Raw genomic sequence first — 18747 nt, 5'->3', positions numbered from 1 at the left:
CTGGAAGTACGTGAGGAGAAGATAGTACAGTTGACAGTGATGATCTCACTTATACGTGGAATCTAAAAACAACCAAACAAAGAAAGTCATAGAAACAGAGAACAGATTGGTGGTTGCCAGAGGCAATGGGTGAAGGTGACCAAAACAAATTTCCAGTTGTAAGAGAAATAAGTTCTGGAGATGTAATGTACAGCATGGTGACTATAGTTAACAATAGTGCATCATATATTTAAAAGTTGTTAAGAGAGTTGATCTTAAAAGTTCTCCTCACAAGGAGGAACATTGTAACTACGTGAGGTGATGTATCATAACTACATAAACCTATGTGGTAATCATTTCACAGTATATACCTGTACCGAATTGTTATGTTGTACACCTTAAACTGATACAATGTTATGTCATTTGTATCTCAATAAAACTGGGAGAAAGTAAAATAAATAGGCTATCTGAGAGAGAGACAGAGAGACTGAATTAGATGACCTAATGGGTTCTTCAAAATTCTAAGATTCTGTGATTTTGTACAATGAGGAAAAAGAGGAAAGAAGACTGACAGGTACTACTATTTTTGGCTGTATAGATTGGGCCTTTTGTATCCTTTGTTTCATAATAGCCTCACGGTAGCTCCCAATGGAAAGCATTCTTAAATGCATTTTCAGGTGAGAGAAAGGAATTTTGGGGAAGTGCTTACCAAAGGTCATGCAGAGAGCTTGTGATAAAGCTGGCATTTGTACTAAGGTCTTCCAGAATCCAAAGTCCATGTTCAGTCCTCTATACCCCACGTCGCCCACCCCGACAAGGACATGAAAAACGGATGGCAATGGGGGAAAAAAATCACTCGATAGGCCTCATTTTTCAAAAAAAAAAAAAAAAAACTATGTGTCGGGAATTTAAAAGAAAAATAACTTTTGGTGTTTGACTAAGGCCAGATTTCCTTCATGTCCATGTTTTGTTTATGATTTATCAAATACCCAACTTGAAAAGACTTGAAATCTATTTGTGTATCTGGTGAAAGGACATGGAAGGAACAGAAGGAAGTGGGTATTGTGCAAACCCACAGGACTCTGCGGCTCCTTTCGAGGATTTGTGAAAGATGGCAGCCACACCCTGTTTATGTTGGCAGTTCTTCAAGCTGCAGCCAGATGAGAAAAATCTTCTGCCTCTTCCCTTCTCCACTCCCAGACCGCATCCACTTCTCTCCTATCAGGGTCATAATCTCTTACTGTGAAGCTAAAATAATTATACCCCTTCCCCAAATTCCCAGCTCTTGGCCTTAGGCCTACATTCTTGGGATCTCTCTAAGGCTTGACATTGGGGAAAGGGTCACCATGGTCAGTGCAGTCGTTTGTATGTAGTTAATCTTTTCTAGATTAAAAAAATATGTGAATAAAACCCAAAAAACCCTCTAGTTTCTTACTCCTCGTTGCAGAGTCAAGGGTGTAAGGATGGAATTACTGGAAGACTGTGGTGTTTTTAAAAACCCCTGCCTAGCTCCTTCCCTTCTTCCCAAGGCAAAATTTCAGAAAGGGCTCTCTTTCTTTGACATTGGCAGAATAAGAATATCTTCAATAGAATAAAGTCCGCCTTCCGCGGCATCTCCATCCCAGTCCCTTTTTGTCGGGCAGTTTTCACCTGATTGGTCATAATCTGCCAAAGTCTTCCAACTGCTTTCTTTTCGCCTTCAGACTCTTTCCAATTCAATCCTTCCTCCTTGACCTGCAGGAAGACCTCCCTAAACACAGGTCCAAACGTGTCTCTCCTTGCTCAAGAATACTCATTCGTATTGTTCATTAATAGCCTGACGACACCCAAGTTTCTTACCCTGATCCTCAAAGCCCTTACCACCCAGTGATGCCTGGTGAACCTGGCATGGAAATCAAAGATAGAAAAATATGAATAAAAAGCCATTGGATGTGGCAAGAAGGAAATGGTGATCTGCCCAGCACAGTTTCAGTAGGAGCCCATCAATCTCAGATGGGATATCTGGAGTGGGGATCAGAGAGGGTTTGAGTAAAGCCAGGTGCAGAAAAAAATGAGATCCCAGTTTAGCAGTAAAAGAAGAGAAGGAAATGGGAAAGCTGGTGTCATGGCTGGCAAGGTCAGGGGAAAGAATTCTCAAGATTAGGGACATTGGAACAGATCTGGAGACTGAAGGAAAGGCCTTGGAGATGGCTACTCTGCTGCAGTAGTTCTCAGTCATGGCTACTCACAGATCACAGCCAGTCATTGGCAGAAGCCAGAATTTAAGCCTGTGCCTCCAATCATGAGAGGTGAAGGAAGGTTGGATGAGAACAATGGAGGCAAATGGTAATCAGTGAATCAGGGAACACAGAATCAGAAAGGGAGGGGCTTAAAAAGGAAGGAGGCGGCACAGAGGGCAAAATTATAGGACGCTATGCTTTTGCTTAAAGCTGGTCTCGTCTGCCTTTGCCAGTCATTGTTTTAGCTCACTGAAAGTTACATAGAAGTTTATTTACTTTTCTGGGTCCAGGGTAAATGGAGAAGGTATTCTCTGAAATCCATTCTCAGTCTTAGAATAGATCTATAAACCAGCACCGTAAAACCTAGAAAATAGTTGCTCAACCACACGTGTCAGGCAGATGTCGCCCTTCACACACACTGTCTGTTGTCTGTTCTTCAAGAGACTCTGAGCCTTCAGTGCTGTTTGGAGTGATGGGAAGGGTTGAGGCTCTTCTGGGAAGCCGCATTGCTGTGGTATCCCCTGCTGAGAGAGCCCACCCCAGACGTTCCTGAAGAAGCCTTTCTGGGACACAGAACATGGACAAGCATGGAGCCAGTAGGAATCGTGCATCCAATTAACTGTGTATTGCAACGCTGAGTTGTCCCTTAAAACAGACCTTAAAATGACCCAGAGCTGATGTTGCTTGGGAAATGTACAACCACTCTGAATTTGCTTTATCTTAAAAGTAGCACATTTCAGTGGGCTGAATTTCATGGAGAAAAGGCAGCTGTGATTGGATACAGGCAGTCAGGTTGATTAACGTTCACTGAAGAGCGCTATCCAGTTGGATCCCAGATGGTGGGAAAGGCCTTGTCTATGAGGCCATAAAAAGCCAGATGAATAAGGAACATTTTAGTCTACATGGATGTTGCTGTCTTGGAGAGGCAAGAGAGGAAGAGAGGAGAGAGCAGCTGTCGGGTATCAAGTATCTGTTTATTTAACTGAATCATTAATGAGCTGAAAATCTGAAAATGGTCTTGAAATTCTCTCTATCAGATGTGGCAGATAGATAGAGGGAAAACCCAACAGATTCCCTCTGTGCACTGCCTCTATTATATCTCTGATTGAGGTCTCAACACGTCACTCTAACCCAATGTGTTTGGGCAGTCAGCTTAAGAGCAACCACGCATGCTAGGAATGGCAAGAAAGAACCTATTACTCACCCATTTGTTGCCTCTCCTCAAGACCAAATTTTGAACTCAGCAATGCTGGAAATATTTCTGGATTGACTTCACCTCACTCTGATTCTTTCATTCTTCTGTTTGCTCCTCAAGTCAACATTTATTTAGCTCTCTACGATTAAGGGAAACCGGAAAGAGAAATCAGATGGTTTCGAGGTTGACGCCTAGAAATTCCCTAGCTGTACACTGTCTTGACCTCTATGCCTCCACCAACTTCAACCTCTATGCTACCCCAGTAACACAATGTGGTAGCCCCATCCCAGACCTCACCATAATGGGAGACTGCTAAATTTAAAAATCTCAAACCCTAACATTTCCCTTTATCGAAACTTCTTCTTTTTCTACTATGCAACTGTCAGTGAACCTATTCTTGGTGGCTTTTTGTTCCTCAAACCCTCCCAGGTTCATGAGTCTACTGGCTCTAAGCTATTCCTACTACCACCCCTCATGATTTTCTTCTTTTTCCCTGTACTATTCCCAGACTTAGGTTGCTGGTGAGATCAGCTATTTAAATGAGGTCTACAACCCCACAAAGAAATTCACTGCTGCGTAAAATCCTTCCTGAGCCTTCTGTTGTCTCCCTATCATGTTCCCCACAGCCAGCCCAAGATAACCTTTCTTGACACCCTCAACTGGATATGAATTCTCCCTGTTCTAAACTCTCATAGCTTGTACTTGTTACGCTCTCATGGCATCTATCACTTTCTGACTCAGACAACAGTTATGCGTCTACTTGTATTATTTCTCTTTGAGGTCTTTTAGGGCTTCAACTTCTTATTCATCTTTGTATTGCAGTGCTCGGCATCAAGCAGAAGCTTGGTGACTGTTTCCTGAATTGAACAGGACAATTTTTCTATACAGGAACTTTTAAAACTTCATCAGGGTATCAACTGCAAAGTTCAGAGGAGGGTAGATTTACAGAGAAGCAAACTAAAATGTAAACGAAGATATTAATTTCCCATTGTTGCATAATGAATTAACACAAATCTAGCAGCTTAAAACAATAGGCATGGGCTTCCCTGGTGGCGCAGTGGTTAAGAATCCGCCTGCCAATGCAGGGGACACGGGTTCGAGCCCCGGTCCGGGAAGATCCCACATGCCGCAGAGCAACTAAGCCCCTGTGCACCACAACTACTGAGCCCGCGCTCTAGAGCCCACGAGCCACAGCTACTGAAGCCAGCGCGCCTAGAGTCCATGCTTCGCAACAAGAGAAGCCACCACAATGAGAGGCCCGCGCACCGCAATGAAGAGTAGGCCCCGCTCCGTGCAACTAGAGAAAGCCCGCGCACAGCAACAACGACACAACGCAGCCAAAAATAAATAAATAAATAAAAATTAAAAAAAAAAAAAAAAAAGAATGCCAACCTTAAAAACAAACAAACACAACGGGAGAGGCCACAACAGTGAGAGGCCCGAGTACCGCAAAAAAAAACAAACAAAAAAAAACAATAGGCATATTATTATTTCACAATTCTGTAGGTCAGAATTCTGAGCACAGTGTGGCTGGGTTCTCTGCTTACTGTCTTCCTCCTGAACAGGGTAAGAGAAGATAATGGAGTTTTGTAGCTTTACTCACCTCTTCAAGGAGAGTGTCACATCTTGCATCTTATGAAGTTGGGAGGGAGGATATTTTCACGTCCCTTTTGCAGATGAAACCAGGTTGAAGTTACTTGGAAAGAGCTTGTTGTTTAGTTCAAGGAGGAGTTTTCTTACAGTGAGAATTTTCTTATCTTAATCCACAGTTATAAGGGACTGAAAGGTTGTGAACCCTTGGGGTGAAGAGAAGTACTGAAGGTAAGTATTCATGTGTCCTAGGCACAGAGCAGTGGTGAATGCATTTGGCCTTCCTCAGACAGCCATACCAAGTTTGAAGGGATAATTCCAGCTAACGTGGCAACTCCTGGGAGAAAAGAGTATCCTATCTGGACCACTGTGGGAGACGTGTTAATGTTCTGTCCCCTGGGATGACGTAGTTGCACGTGCATGCCTTGTCCCTCGTCTGCTGATCCTTTGCTAGGCCACCTTTCCAAATGTGAGCTGGGGTTCTGCTTCCTCATCTACAAGATGAGGGTCTCAAAGCCAAGCTGTCATGAAGACCAAAAGTTTGTGGATACAAACTGTAAACAGTTACACTGAAGTCAGTGTCATCGCTGTCACTAGTCAAATCTGTCCACTGCTCTCCTAGTCTTGTGTTAAGTCCTCAGTTACAGTAGAGCCTTCTGATGGAGCTCCCTCTACTGGTTAATGAAAGTCTAACAGGATATCACATGTTGGTGTCTCATAACCGATATATCATATGTATATAAGACTTTGTTCCATTTTACTTGCCTCTTCAAATTCATTGGTTAATTTGGTCATCTTTATGGCTATGTAATACATTCTTGACAATCTATATGGAACTAAACAAGTCAAGCCATATTTTAAGTGCATAAAGAGAAATGGCTATTTCAAGGAAACCTATGGTGAATCTCTTCATTTCTACTTCTGACCAAAAAGGCTCCCTGCACCCTCCTGCTCTTTCATTTGTCTCAGTTCTGTTGTAAGCGGTTTTTCGCAGGAAGGAGCTCTCAGCGGGAGACCCTGTTGTCTTGTCACTAACCTTAAAGCAGGCACCCCCACGCTCTACTCATCTCCGGCCCTCACACATATTTCACATATTTTGGCCACACAATACCATGCCTAATCTGTTGGTTCTTTCTGTAGATCCAAGAAGTAGAAATGAAGAATAAGTAATTAACAGATGACCAGATCTCTTCCCTAACTTCCCCTTTCACAGGCTGCGTGAAAAAGGTAGCATCTAAAGAAAAACACAAAAAGTCAGTAAGCCTGCACACAAGTCTACACACAGCGGGGAATGCGGATGACTTTGACCCCATATCTCAATGATTAACTGACATTGCTCCCCTTTTTCCCTTTAAAAACTTTCATGGCCAAGCAGAATCTTTGGAGATGGTTTTTGGGGGACACGGAGTCCACCATCTCCCCAGATTGCAGGTATTCTGATTAAAAGCAACTTTCCCTTCTACCAACATTTGTCTCTCTCACGTATGGATTTTTGAGCAGTGAGCAGCCGGACCTGAGTTAGGTAACACTGTCCCAAGAACACTGAGTTGTTCGGTATATGTCTTGTTGGTGAACGATATATCTGGACCATGCCACAGCACAACAGGTGGGGGAATTGCTAGATCCTGGAAGTATTGCTCAATCATGTTTCTACCAGGGCCTGAGGTCTGAGACTGTGCAGGGTTCTATGAGGATCAAACAGGGAATGGGGCTTGAACGTTAAACTGGGTTTCTTAGCTTAAGGGTGTCCTCTTCTGTTGGTACAGAGAAGAGCAATTTCTTTTGTATAGTCACTTTACTCAGGAACAGAGATGGGTGAGTGTTTTGCTTGATTTCAAAATTTTTCTTAGGACCTTTAATTTTCCCTGCTCACTTCCTTTTTCTCTTTCATTACCAAGTATTTAAGGAATACCCACCACAGAAATTGTGCCTTCCCAAGACCTTTGCCTTTTGTCCTGTGCACTTTCCAGCCTCTTTCTTTAAAAAACAAAACAAAACAAAACATACAGCTTTACTGAGGTATACTTCACATATTATAAAATTCAGCCTTCTAAAGTGTGCAATTCAGTGACTTGCAGTCTATTCACAGAGTTTTTCAACGATTACCGCAATCTAATTTTAGGATGTTTCCATTAAATATTTTTACCCATATTCACCAGCAGCCACTCCCCTTTCCTCCCCACCCCCTTATCCCTATGCAATCACTAATCTTTCTGTCTGTATAGATCTGCCTATTATGAAGATTTCATTAAAATGGAATCATACACCATGTGGTCCTTTGTGACTGGTTCTTTCACTTGGCACGACGTTTTCAGGGTTCAGCCATATTGTAGCAGATGTCAGCACCTCACTCCTTTTTATGGCCCAATAATATTCCACTGCATAGATATACCAACGCTCTTCCTTTTGCTTTTTTTTTTGAGATATAACGTTATATTAGTTTCAGCGGTACCACATAATGATTCAATATTTGTATGCATCGTGAGGTGCTCACCACAACGTCTAGTTAACATCCATCGTCACATAGCTACAGATTATTTTTCTTGTGATGAGAACTTTTAAGATTTATTCTCTTAACAATGCTTTCAATATACAGTCTCCAGGCTGTACATTATGTCCCCATGACTTATTTATTTTATAACTGGAAGTTTGTACTTTTTGATTCTCTTTACCCACTTGCCTTCTCCCTACTCCCTGCCTCAGGCAACCACCCATCTGTTCTCTGTGTCTGTGAGATTGTTTGTTTGTTTGTCTTCCACATACACGTGAGAGCCTATGTATTCGTCTTTCTCTGTCCAGCTTATTGGCTCAGCATATGCCCCTGTGTTCCATCCACTTGTGGCAAATGGCAACCTTCTTCCTTTCGGTTCTACAGTTTTTAGCTCTGACTCACCAGGTCTCTGACCTATTTTTAGTATTTCTCCCTTTGAGGAGGGGGGTGTCTCTTTTGAGGGGAGATTTCATCTGTGTTTCCCCGTAGCTAGGCCTCACTGCCTTATCCTCTTTACCAATAATGCCAATATCTTAAGAGTTTTCAGGTCTGTTTCTAGGGACTATGTTGCCCCTGCCGGTTCTCAGTTATGGGCGTTTGACTCTAGATAGAGGTTTGTGCTTATTTTATTTTTTACAATGAACTGCTCTTTTTCGTTCTTGAACATAATCTGTGGGAATTCTTGCTAATTTATACTGAGGTTATCGCCTTCCAGTTCCCCTGGGGCATGTCCTAAGTCTTGTCTTCTGAGCCTCCACCACCCATGCAGTCCGCATAGTAGAAGTCAGGGCCTCTAGCCTTTAGCAAGACTCTCCAACTCTCCAGCACTTGTTTACTCTCCTGCGTTCCTGGTTTCACTACTTTTGAGGGTTTAGCTTATTACTCCTTTTCATTAAGTTAACTGGAAGTTCATTTAAAAGATGATTTTATTTCCAATTTAACATTTCAGGTGTTTCAGTTACGAGAGTCATTCAGGTATAACATATAATTCACCACACCTCCAGATGCAGAAATCCTCCATTGTCCTGGTCTTTAAAGATAGTTTCAATTCCCCTTCTTGACTTTGACCATATCAGTCATATCTAATGTTTATTTGTATTAAGACAATTGCCATTCCTGATGTCTTTGTAGGTTTGACATGACGGGTCTTTCTAGCTTTCATCCATCAGGTCTTGTTTCCTTGTGTACTTTAAGATTTGTACAACTCGATTTTCTTCAGCAAGTTATATGGGGGAATTATTTCAGCTTGGGTTTAAGATTTTCTCTTAAGGATTTGCATTTGCTTTTGATTGGTACTTGAGGGTACTACCAACCTGGGGCTGTTTTAAAATTAATTCTCACCTAAGATTCCTTTATCTGCAGAGGTTGTGTGAATTCAGACCACGAACCTCCATGAGGGTGCATGGTTACAAATTTTCAGTTTACTTTTCCCCATACCCAGCAGTAAGCCTGAGAGAGTTGAGATTTCTTTTTTGTGAGATAGGACTTTTTTTTTTTTTTTTTGCTGTACGCGGGCCTCTCACCGTTGTGGCCTTTCCCGTTGCGGAGCACAGGCTCCGGACGCGCAGGCTCAGCGGCCATGGCTCACGGGCCCAGCCGCTCCGCGGCATGTGGGATCTTCCCGGACCAGGGCACGAACCCGTGTCCCCTGCATCGGCAGGCGGACTCTCAACCACTGCGCCACCAGGGAAGCCCGAGATAGGACTTTTTTTCCCTTAATTTCCTTTCATATCAAGGTCTAGTCCACTGGACTCTCATACGTATGTCTGGGTCTCCTATCAAACTCTCCCCGAGAGTTTGGGTTTGGTCTCCTCTCCCCGAGCCTCACGTGCTTGTCACAATACAGGCCAAATATTACCAGAGTTCAGCAGATCCCCCCAATGTGAAAGTCATCTTCAGAGCTGCCTTTACTCTCAGGATTCCTGATTTTTCTTTACATTTGGAGGTTGGAGATCTCCTTTTCTTTTCTTGTTTGCTCAGAAGTGTATTTTTAAATATTTTCTAAAAAATATTTTGTCCAGCATCTTTAGCAGTTTTGCAGTGGTGGGTGCATCTATGCTATTCAATCTGCCATAATAACAGAAATGTAATCTTTTCAATATATTTCAGAATTCAAATGATCACTTCTTTTCTTTGTACTTTAGCTCTCCCGGGTCAGGATAGTATCATAGAAATCCCTTGTTCATTCTCCTATTGGTGTTAGGTTCTAAAAATAGAAACTCAGAAAACAAACTCTAGACGAAACTCCGTGTGGTATTATTTTCCATGGTGAGGAAGTTATGTCAAAGTCTAAAGTTATGGTTCTCTCCACATCCCCATTTTCATCAACTGGAATTTACCTAGGCACCCAGAGAGTTTGAAGTCTATAACAAAGTGGTTGTTGTTCTACTTGTGATGTTGTGTATGAGAAAGATCATTTACTGACCTGTGTTTAGTCCCATTCTCTCCTGCCTGCAGTCTGAAATTCTGAAAGGGTATGTAAGGGTCAAACACTGAGAAACTGAAGGTTATATTGATGTAAAAATTAATATATTAATTTATTAAAAAATTAATAAATTAATTAATATATTAATTTATATAAAATTAATATATTAATTAATGACTTATTAATATAAGTCATTGCTGGCGTAAGAGAGGAGAGTCAACTGTCAAGACTCAAAGAAGCCACAGGATTTGCCTGGCACTGAGCCAGTGCTGGATTTAGATGTGTTGACTCACTTGAAATCCTGCCAGAGCACCAGGAATAACGTTAAATGCATTTCTCTTACATAGTCTAGAAACTTCCAGTCAACAGGGTCACTAATCTACCAGACCTTTAATTAACTGTGACAATGGGAAAACATTCTCTTCTTCTTACACCACTTAAGGGTATCTTTGATTTCCTTGTTTCTTAGACTGTAAGTCAAAGGATTCAACATGGGGATCACCACTGTATAGAAGACTGATGCCATCTTGTCATAGCCCGGAGAATGATCAGTGCTGGGGTGCATACAGACAAAGAGTTCTGATCCAAAGAAAAACGTCACCGCTGCCAGGTGAGAAGCACAGGTGTTGAAGTCCTTGGCCCTGCCTTCAACTGAGCTGATCTTCAGGATGGTGGCAGGGATATAACCATAAGATATCACGATGATTAAGACGGATGCCACACCAAAAATCACTCCTATCAGAAACTTTATCACTTGTAGGAGAAAGGTTTCAGAGCAAGAGAGGACTAATAATTGAGGCAGGTCACAGAAGTGATTGATACCATTTGGTCCACAGAAATGGAGCTGAAGTAAAGCACACAGTTGGATCAATGAGCCAGAGAATCCAACTATATACGCTCCAACCACCACCTGCACACAGAGGGTGGGGGACATGATACCTGTGTAGAGCAGAGGATTACAAACAGCAACATAGCCATCATAAGCCTTCGCTGCCAGGAGACAGCATTCCGTCAGACCCAGGCTAGCGAAAAAGAAGTATTGCATGGTGCATCCCATAAGGGAGATGAATTCAGGCTTCCGGAAGAAGTCTGAGAGCATTTTGGGTGTTGTAGAAGTAACATAGCAGGAATCTAAGAAGGATAAAGATAAGCTGCTGAGGAAGAAGTACGTGGGTGTATGTATGGAGGAGTCCATCCTAATCAGGATAATGAAACCCAGGTTCCAGGCCACTGTCAAGAGGTAAGTCCCCAAGAACACTGAAAAGAGACCAATCTTGAGCTTGGGAGAATCTGAGAATCCCAAGAGGATAAATTTGGTGACTGTTGTATTGTTCCTTCCTCCAGCCCTTGTCTTGAAGTCCCTTCAAACTGCAGAAGTTTGGGTTAATGATTGTCTATTTTTAATATTATGAAGCATACTTGTTTTGGATATAGTCTCATGTTTTTGGACAAAAATTATCCATAGTCAAGATAACTTTTTTAAACAATGTAAGAAATTATAAAAATTATTTAAAAAAACATTGGGAATCCCGTTTCTCAGTTATACGTGATAGTTTGTGGCAAATTTTTCTGCACACACACGTGTGCACACACATAAACACACAGATGTTGCCAAACCGCTGTCTAAAAATTGGTACTAGTTTACACAAGTTCAAGATTTTATGACAATATACCTTACCATCCCATTCAACACTGCCCATAATTATTTAGCTTTACTCTTTGACAATCTTACACATTAAAAAAAATACTTTTTCATTATTTTTTATTTGTACTTACTTTATTGATTTACTTATATATATATATATATATATAAAACATCTTTATTGGAGTATAATTGCTTTGCAATGGTGTGTTAGTTTCTGCTTCATAACAAAGTGAATCAATTACACATATACATATGTTCCCATATCTCTTCCCTCTTGCATCTCCCTCCCTCCCACCCTCCCTATCCCACCCCTCTAGGTAGTCACAAACAACCTACCTGATCTCCCTGTGCTATGCAGCTGCTTCCCACTAGCTATCTATTTTACATTTGGTAGTGTATATATGTCCATGCCTCTCTCTCGCTTTGTCACAGCTTACCCTTCCCCCTCCCCATATCCTCAAGTCCATTCTCTAGTAGGTCTGTGTCTTCATTCCTGTCTTACCCCTAGGTTCTTCATGACATTTTTTTTTCTTAAATTCCATATATATGTGTTAGCATACGGTATTTGTTTTTCTCTTTCTGATTTACTTCACTCTGTATGACAGACTCTAGGTCCATCCACCTCACTACAAATAGCTCAATTTCATTTCTTTTTATGGCTGAGTAATATTCCATTGTATATATGTGCCACATCTTCTTTATCCATTCATCCGATGATGGACACTTAGGTTGTTTCCAACTCCAGGCTATTATAAATAGAGCTGCAATGAACATTTTGGTACATGACTCTTTTTGAATTATGGTTTTCTCAGGGTATATGCCCAGTAGTGGGATTTGGGGGTCATATGGTAGTTCTATTTGTATTTTTTTTAAGGAACCTCCATACTGTTCTCCATAGTGGCTGTACCAATTCACATTCCCACCAGCAGTGCAAGAGTGTTCTCTTTTCTCCACACCCTCTCCAGCCTTTATTGTTTCTAGGTTTTTTGATGATGGCCAATCTGACCGGTGTGAGATGATATCTCATTGTAGTTTTGATTTGCATTTCTCTAATGATTAATGATGTTGAGCATTCTTTCATGTGTTTGTTGGCAGTCTGTATATCTTCTTTGGAGAAATGTCTATTTAGATCTTCTGCCCATTTTTGGATTGGGTTGTTTGTTTTTTTGTTATTGAGCTGCATGAGCTGCTTATAAATTTTGGAGATTAATCCTTTGTCAGTTGCTTCATTTGCAAATATTTTCTCACATTCTGAGGGTTGTTTTTTGGTCTTGTTTATGGTTTCCTTTGCTGTGCAAAAGCTTTTAATTTTCATTAGGTCCTATTTGGTTTTTTTTTTGTTTTTATTTCCATTTCTCTAGGAGGTGGGTCAAAAAGGATCTTGCTGTGATTTATGTCATAGAGTGTTCTGCCTATATTTTCCTCTAAGAGTTTTATAGTGTCTGGCCTTACATTTAGGTCTTTAATCCATTTTGAGCTTATTTTTATGTATGGTGTTAGGGAGTGATCTAATCTCAAACTTTTACATGTACCTGTCCAGTTTTCCCAGCACCACTTATTGAAGAGGCTGTCCTTTCTCCACTGTACATTCCTGCCTTCTTTATCAAAGATAAGGTGACCATATGTGCGTGGGTTTATCTCTGGGCTTTCTATCCTGTTCCACTGATCTATCTTTCTGTTTTTGTGCCAGTACCATACTGTCTTGATTACTGTAGCTTTGTAGTATAGTCTGAAGTCAGGGAGCCTGATTCCTCCAGCTCCGTTTTTTGTTCTCAAGATTGCTTTGGCTATTCGGGGTCTTTTGTGTTTCCATACAAATTGTGAAATTTTTTGTTCTAGTTCTGTGAAAAATGCCAGTGGTAGTTTGAAAGGGATTGCATTGAATCTGTAGATTGCTTTGGGTAGTAGAGTCATTTTCACAATGTTGATTCTTCCAATCCAAGAACATGGTATATCTCTCCATCTATTTGTATCATCTTTAATTTCTTTCATCAGTGTCTTATAATTTTCTTCATATAGGCTTTTTGTCTCCTTAGGTAGGTTTATTCCTAGATATTTTATTCTTTTTGTTGCAATGGTAAATGGGAGTGTTTTCTTGATTTCACTTTCAGATTTTTCATCATTAGTGTATAGGAATATAAGAGATTTCTGTGCATTAATTTTGTATCCTGCTACTTTACCAAATTCATTGATTAGCTCTAGTAGTTTTCTGGTAGCATCTTTAGGATGCTCTATGTATACTATCATGTCATCTGCAAACAGTGACAGCTTTACTTATTCTTTTCCGATTTGGATTCCTTTTATTTCCTTTTCTTCTCTGATTGTTGTGGCTAAAACTTCCAAAACTATGTTGAATAAGAGTCGTGAGAGTGGGCAACCTTGTCTTCTTCCTAATCTTAGTGGAAGTGCTTTCAGTTTTTCAAGATTGAGGACGATGTTGGCTGTGGGTTTGTCATATATGGCCTTTATTATGTTGAGGAAAGTTCACTCTATCCCTACTTTCTGGAGGGTTTTTATCATAAATAGGTGTTGAATTTTGTCAAAAGCTTTCTCTGCATCTATTGAGATGACCATATGGTTTTTCTCCTTCATTTGGTTAATATGGTGTATCACATTGATTGATTTGCGTATATTGAAGAATCCTTGCATTCCTGGAATAAACCCCACTTGATCATGGTGTATGATCCTTTCAATGTGCTGTTGGATTCTGTTTGCTAGTATTTTGTTGAGGATTTTTGCATCTATGTTCACCAGTGATATTGGCCTGTAGTATTCTTTCTTTGTGATATCCTTGTCTGATTTTGGTATCAGGGTGATGGTGGCCTCGTAGAATGAGTTTGGGAGTGTTCCTCCCTCTGCTATATTTTGGAAGAGTTTGAGAAGGATAGGTGTTAGCTCTTCTCTAAACGTTTGATAGAATTTGCCTGTGAAGCCATCTGGTCCTGGGCTTTTGTTTGTTGGAAGATTTTTAATCACAGTTTCAATTTCAGTGCTTGTGATTGGTCTGTTCATATCTCCTATTTCTTCCTGATTCAGTCTTGGCAGTTTGTGCATTTCTAAGAATTTGTCCATTTCTTCCAGGTTGTCCATTTTATTGGCATATAGTTGCTTGTAGTCATCTCTCATGATCTTTTGTATTTCTGCAGTGTCAGTTGTTACTTCTCCTTTTTCATTTCTAATTCTATTGATTTGAATCTTCTCCCTTTTTTTCTTGATGAGTCTGGCTAGTGGTTTATCAATTTTGTTGATCTTCTCAAAGAACCAGCTTTTAGTTTTATTGATCTTTGCTATCATTTCCTTCATTTCTTTTTCACTTATTTCTGATCTGATCTTTATGATTTCTTTCGTTCTGCTAACTTTGGGGGTTTTTTGTTCTTCTCTCTCTAATTGCTTTAGATGCAAGGTTAGGTTATTTATTCGAGATGTTTCCTGTTTCTTAAGGTAGGATTGTATTTCTATGAACTTCCCTCTTAGAACTGCTTTTGCTGCATTCCATAGGTTTTGGGTCATTGTGTCTCCATTGTCATTTGTTTCTAGGTATTTTTTGATTTCCTCTTTGATTTCTTCAGTGATCACTTCGTTATTAAGTAGTGTATTGTTTAGCCTCCATGTGTTTGTATTTTTTACAGATCTTTTCCTGTAATGGATATCTAGTCTCATAGTGTTGTGGTCGCAAAAGATACTTGATACAATTTCAATTTCTTCAAGGCTTGATTTGTGACCCAAAATATGATCTATCCTGGAGAATGTTCCATGAGCACTTGAGAAAAATGTGTATTCTGTTGTGTTTGGATGGAATATCTTATAAATATCAATTAAGCCCATCTTGTTTAATGTATCATTTAAAGGTTGTGTTTCCTTATTTATTTTCATTTTGGATGATCTGTCCATTGGTGAAACTGGGGTGTTAAAGTCCCCTACTATGAATGTGTTACTGTCGATTTCCCCTTTTATGGCTGTTAGTATTTGCCTTATGTATTGAGGTGCTCCTATGTTGGGTGCATAAATATTTACAATTGTTATATCTTCTTGGATCAATCCCTTGACCATTATATAGTGTCCTTCTTTGTCTCTTCTAATAATCTTTATTTTAAAGTCTATTTTGTCTGATATGAGAATTGCTACTCCAGCTTTCTTTTGGTTTCCATTTGCATGGAATATCTTTTTCCATCCCCTCACTTTCAGTCTGTATGTGTCTCTAGGTCTGAAGTGGGTCTCATGTAGACAGCATATATATGGGTCTTGTTTTTGTATCCATTCAGCCAGTCTGTGTCTTTTGGTGGGAGCATTTAATCCATTTACTTTTAAGGTAATTATTGATATGTGTGTTCCTATTCCCATTTTCTTAACTGTTTTGGGTTTGTTATTATAGGTCTTTTCCTTCTCTTGTGTTTCTTGCTTAGAGAAGATCCTTTAGCATTTGTTGTAAAGCTGGTTTGGTGGTGCTGAACTCTCTCAGCTTTTGCTTGTCTGTAAAGGTTTTAATTTCTGCATCTAATCTGAATGAGATCCTTGCTGGGTAGAGTAATCTTAGTTGTAGGTTTTTCTCCTTCATCACTTTAAATATGTCCTGCCAGTCCCTTCTGGCTTGCAGAGTTTCTGCTGAAAGATCAGATGTTAACCTTATGGGGATTCCTTTGTTTGTTACTTGTTGTTTTTCCCTTGCTGCTTTTAATATGTTTTCTTTGTATTTAATTTTTGACAGTTTGATTAATATGTGTCTTGGCATGTTTCTCCTTGGATTTATCCTGTATGGGACTCTCTGTGCTTCCTGGACTTGATTCACTATTTCCTTTCCCATATTAGGGAAGTTTTCAACTATAATCTCTTCAAATATTTTCTCAGTCCCTTTCTTTTCCTCTTCTTCTTCTGGAACCCCTATAATTCGAATGTTGATGTGTTTAATGTTGTCCCAGAGGTCTCTGAGACTGTCCTCAGTTCTTTTCATTCTTTTTTCTTTATTCTGCTCTGCAGTAGTTATTTCCACTATTTTATCTTCCAAGTTACTTATCTGTTCTTCTGCCTCAGTTATTCTGCTATTGATCCCTTCTAGAGTATTTTTAATTTCATTTATTGTGTTGTTCATCATTGTTTGTTTCATCTTTAGTTCTTCTAGGTCCTTGTTAAATGTTTCTTGCATTTTGTCCATTCTATTTCCAAGATTTTGGATCATCTTTACTATCATTATTCTGAATTCTTTTTCAGGTAGACTGCCTATTTCCTCTTCATTTGTTAGGTCTGGTGGGTTTTTATCTTGCTCCTTCATCTGCTGTGTGTTTTTCTGTCTTCTCATTTTGCTTATCTTACTGTGTTTGGGGTCTCCTTTTTGCAGGCTGCAGGTTCGTAGTTCCCGTTGTATTTGGTGTCTGTCCCCAGTGGCTAAAGTTGGTTCAGTGGGTTGTGTAGGCTTCCTGGTGGAGAGGACTAGTGCCTGTGTTCTGGTGGATGAGGCTGGATCTTGTCTTTCTGGTGGGCAGGTCCATGTCTGGTGGTATGTTTTGGGGTGTCTGTGGCCTTATTATGATTTTAGGCAGCCTCTCTGCTAATGGGTGGGGTTGTGTTCCTGTCTTGCTAGTTGTTTGGCATACGGTGTCCAGCACTGTAGCTTGCTGGTCGTTGAGTGAAGCTGGGTGCTGGTGTTGAGATGGAGATCTCCGGGAGATTTTCGCCGTTTGATATTACGTGGAGCTGGGAGGTCTCTTGGTGACCAGTGTCCTGAAGTTGGCTCTCCCACCTCAGAGGCACAGCACTGACTCCTGGCTGCAGCACCAAGAGCTTTTCATCCACACGGCTCAGAATAAAAGGGAGAAAAAGTAGAAAGAAAGAAAGAAGGAAAGAAGAAAGAAAGAAAGAAAGAAAGAAAGAAAGAAAGAAAGAAAGAAAGAAAGAAAGAAAGAAAGAAAGAAAGAAAGAAAGAAAGAGAAAGAAAGAAAGAAAGAAAGAGGATAAAAGAAAAGAAAATAAAGTAAGGTAAAATAAAATTACTAAAATAAAAAAATAATTATTAAGAAAAAAAAATTTTTTTAAGTAAAAAGAACGAAAAAACGGACGGATAGAACCCTAGGACAAATGGTAAAAGTAAAGCTATACAGACAAAATGTCACACAGAAACATACACATACACACTCACAAAAAGAGGAAAAGGGGAAAAAATCATAAATCTTGCTCCCAAAGTCCACCTCCTCAATTTGGGAGGATTCGTTGTCTATTCGTGTATTCCACAGATGCAGGGTACATCAGGTTGATTGTGGAGGTTTAATTCGCTGCTTCTGAGGCTGCTGGGAGAGATTTCCCTTCCTCTTCTTTGTTCGCACAGCTCCCGGGGTTCAGCTTTGGATTTGGCCCCGCCTCTGCGTGTAGGTTGCCAGAGGGCGTCTGTTCTTGGCTCAGACAGGACGGGGTTAAAGGAGCCACTGAATCGGGGGCTCTGGCTCACTCAGGCCCGGGGTGGGGGGGGGGGGGGGGAGGGGCACGATGCGGGCCGAGCCTGCGGCAGCAGAGGCCAGCCTGACGTTGCACCAGCCTGAGGCGCGCCGTGCGTTCTCCCGAGGAAGTTGTCCCTGGATCCCGGGACTCTGGCAGTGGCGGGCTGCACAGGCTCCCCGGAAGGGGGGTGTGGAGAGTGACCTGTGCTCGCACACAGGCTTCTTGGTGGCGGCAGCAGCTGCCTTAGCATCTCATGCCCGTCTCTGGGGTCCGCGCTGTTAGCCGCGGCTCGCGCCAGTCTCTGGAGCTCCTTTAAGCAGCGCTCTTAATCCCCTCTCCTCGCGCACCAGATAACAAAGAGGAAAGAAAAAGTCTCTTGCCTCTTTGGCAGCTCCAGACTTTTTCCCGACTCCCTGTGTCTGATTCTTTACAGCAGAGTGAGTCTCAACTCTCTGCCATCCTATCTTGAATGCGTTTTTGGTTTCTGTTTTTTACTTTAGGATGGCATTGCATAGACGGATCATGTTCAGAAAGACCTTACAGAGATTTGGAATCGGGAATAAGAAACATAAATAGTTCTCTTCTCTCCCATAGCTCCAACTGTTTGGTTTAAAGGCGTGAAAGAGAAGGAAAGGGAGAATGACAGGGTAGAGGCAAGGGTAGAGACAAGGGTACAGAGACAAGGAGGAAAAAACAGGGAGAACTGGGCGAAGTGTGTAGGAAACTTTGAAAAGTTAATAAACTGATCTCCCCAAAACACACACCGAGGAGTCCTTC

General features: G+C 40.9%; 1 protein-coding gene across 1 annotated transcript in view; it reads right to left on the bottom strand.

The window, feature by feature from the left end:
- The window catches only part of LOC307189871 (uncharacterized protein), a gene marked incomplete at both ends in the record, with an annotated part of 39144 nt that overhangs the window by 6228 nt on the left and 14169 nt on the right, over nucleotides 1-18747 (bottom strand). The window contains 2 exon segments of the mRNA XM_079928360.1: nucleotides 10193-10200; nucleotides 10299-11260. Coding sequence (XP_079784486.1) covers nucleotides 10193-10200; nucleotides 10299-11260 — 970 coding nt within the window.

This window comes from Stenella coeruleoalba (genome assembly GCF_951394435.1).
Source record: "Stenella coeruleoalba genome assembly, chromosome: 8".
In the NCBI taxonomy this organism is placed as follows: Eukaryota; Metazoa; Chordata; class Mammalia; order Artiodactyla; family Delphinidae; genus Stenella; species Stenella coeruleoalba.
This window is presented reverse-complemented; position numbering and strand designations above follow the sequence as displayed.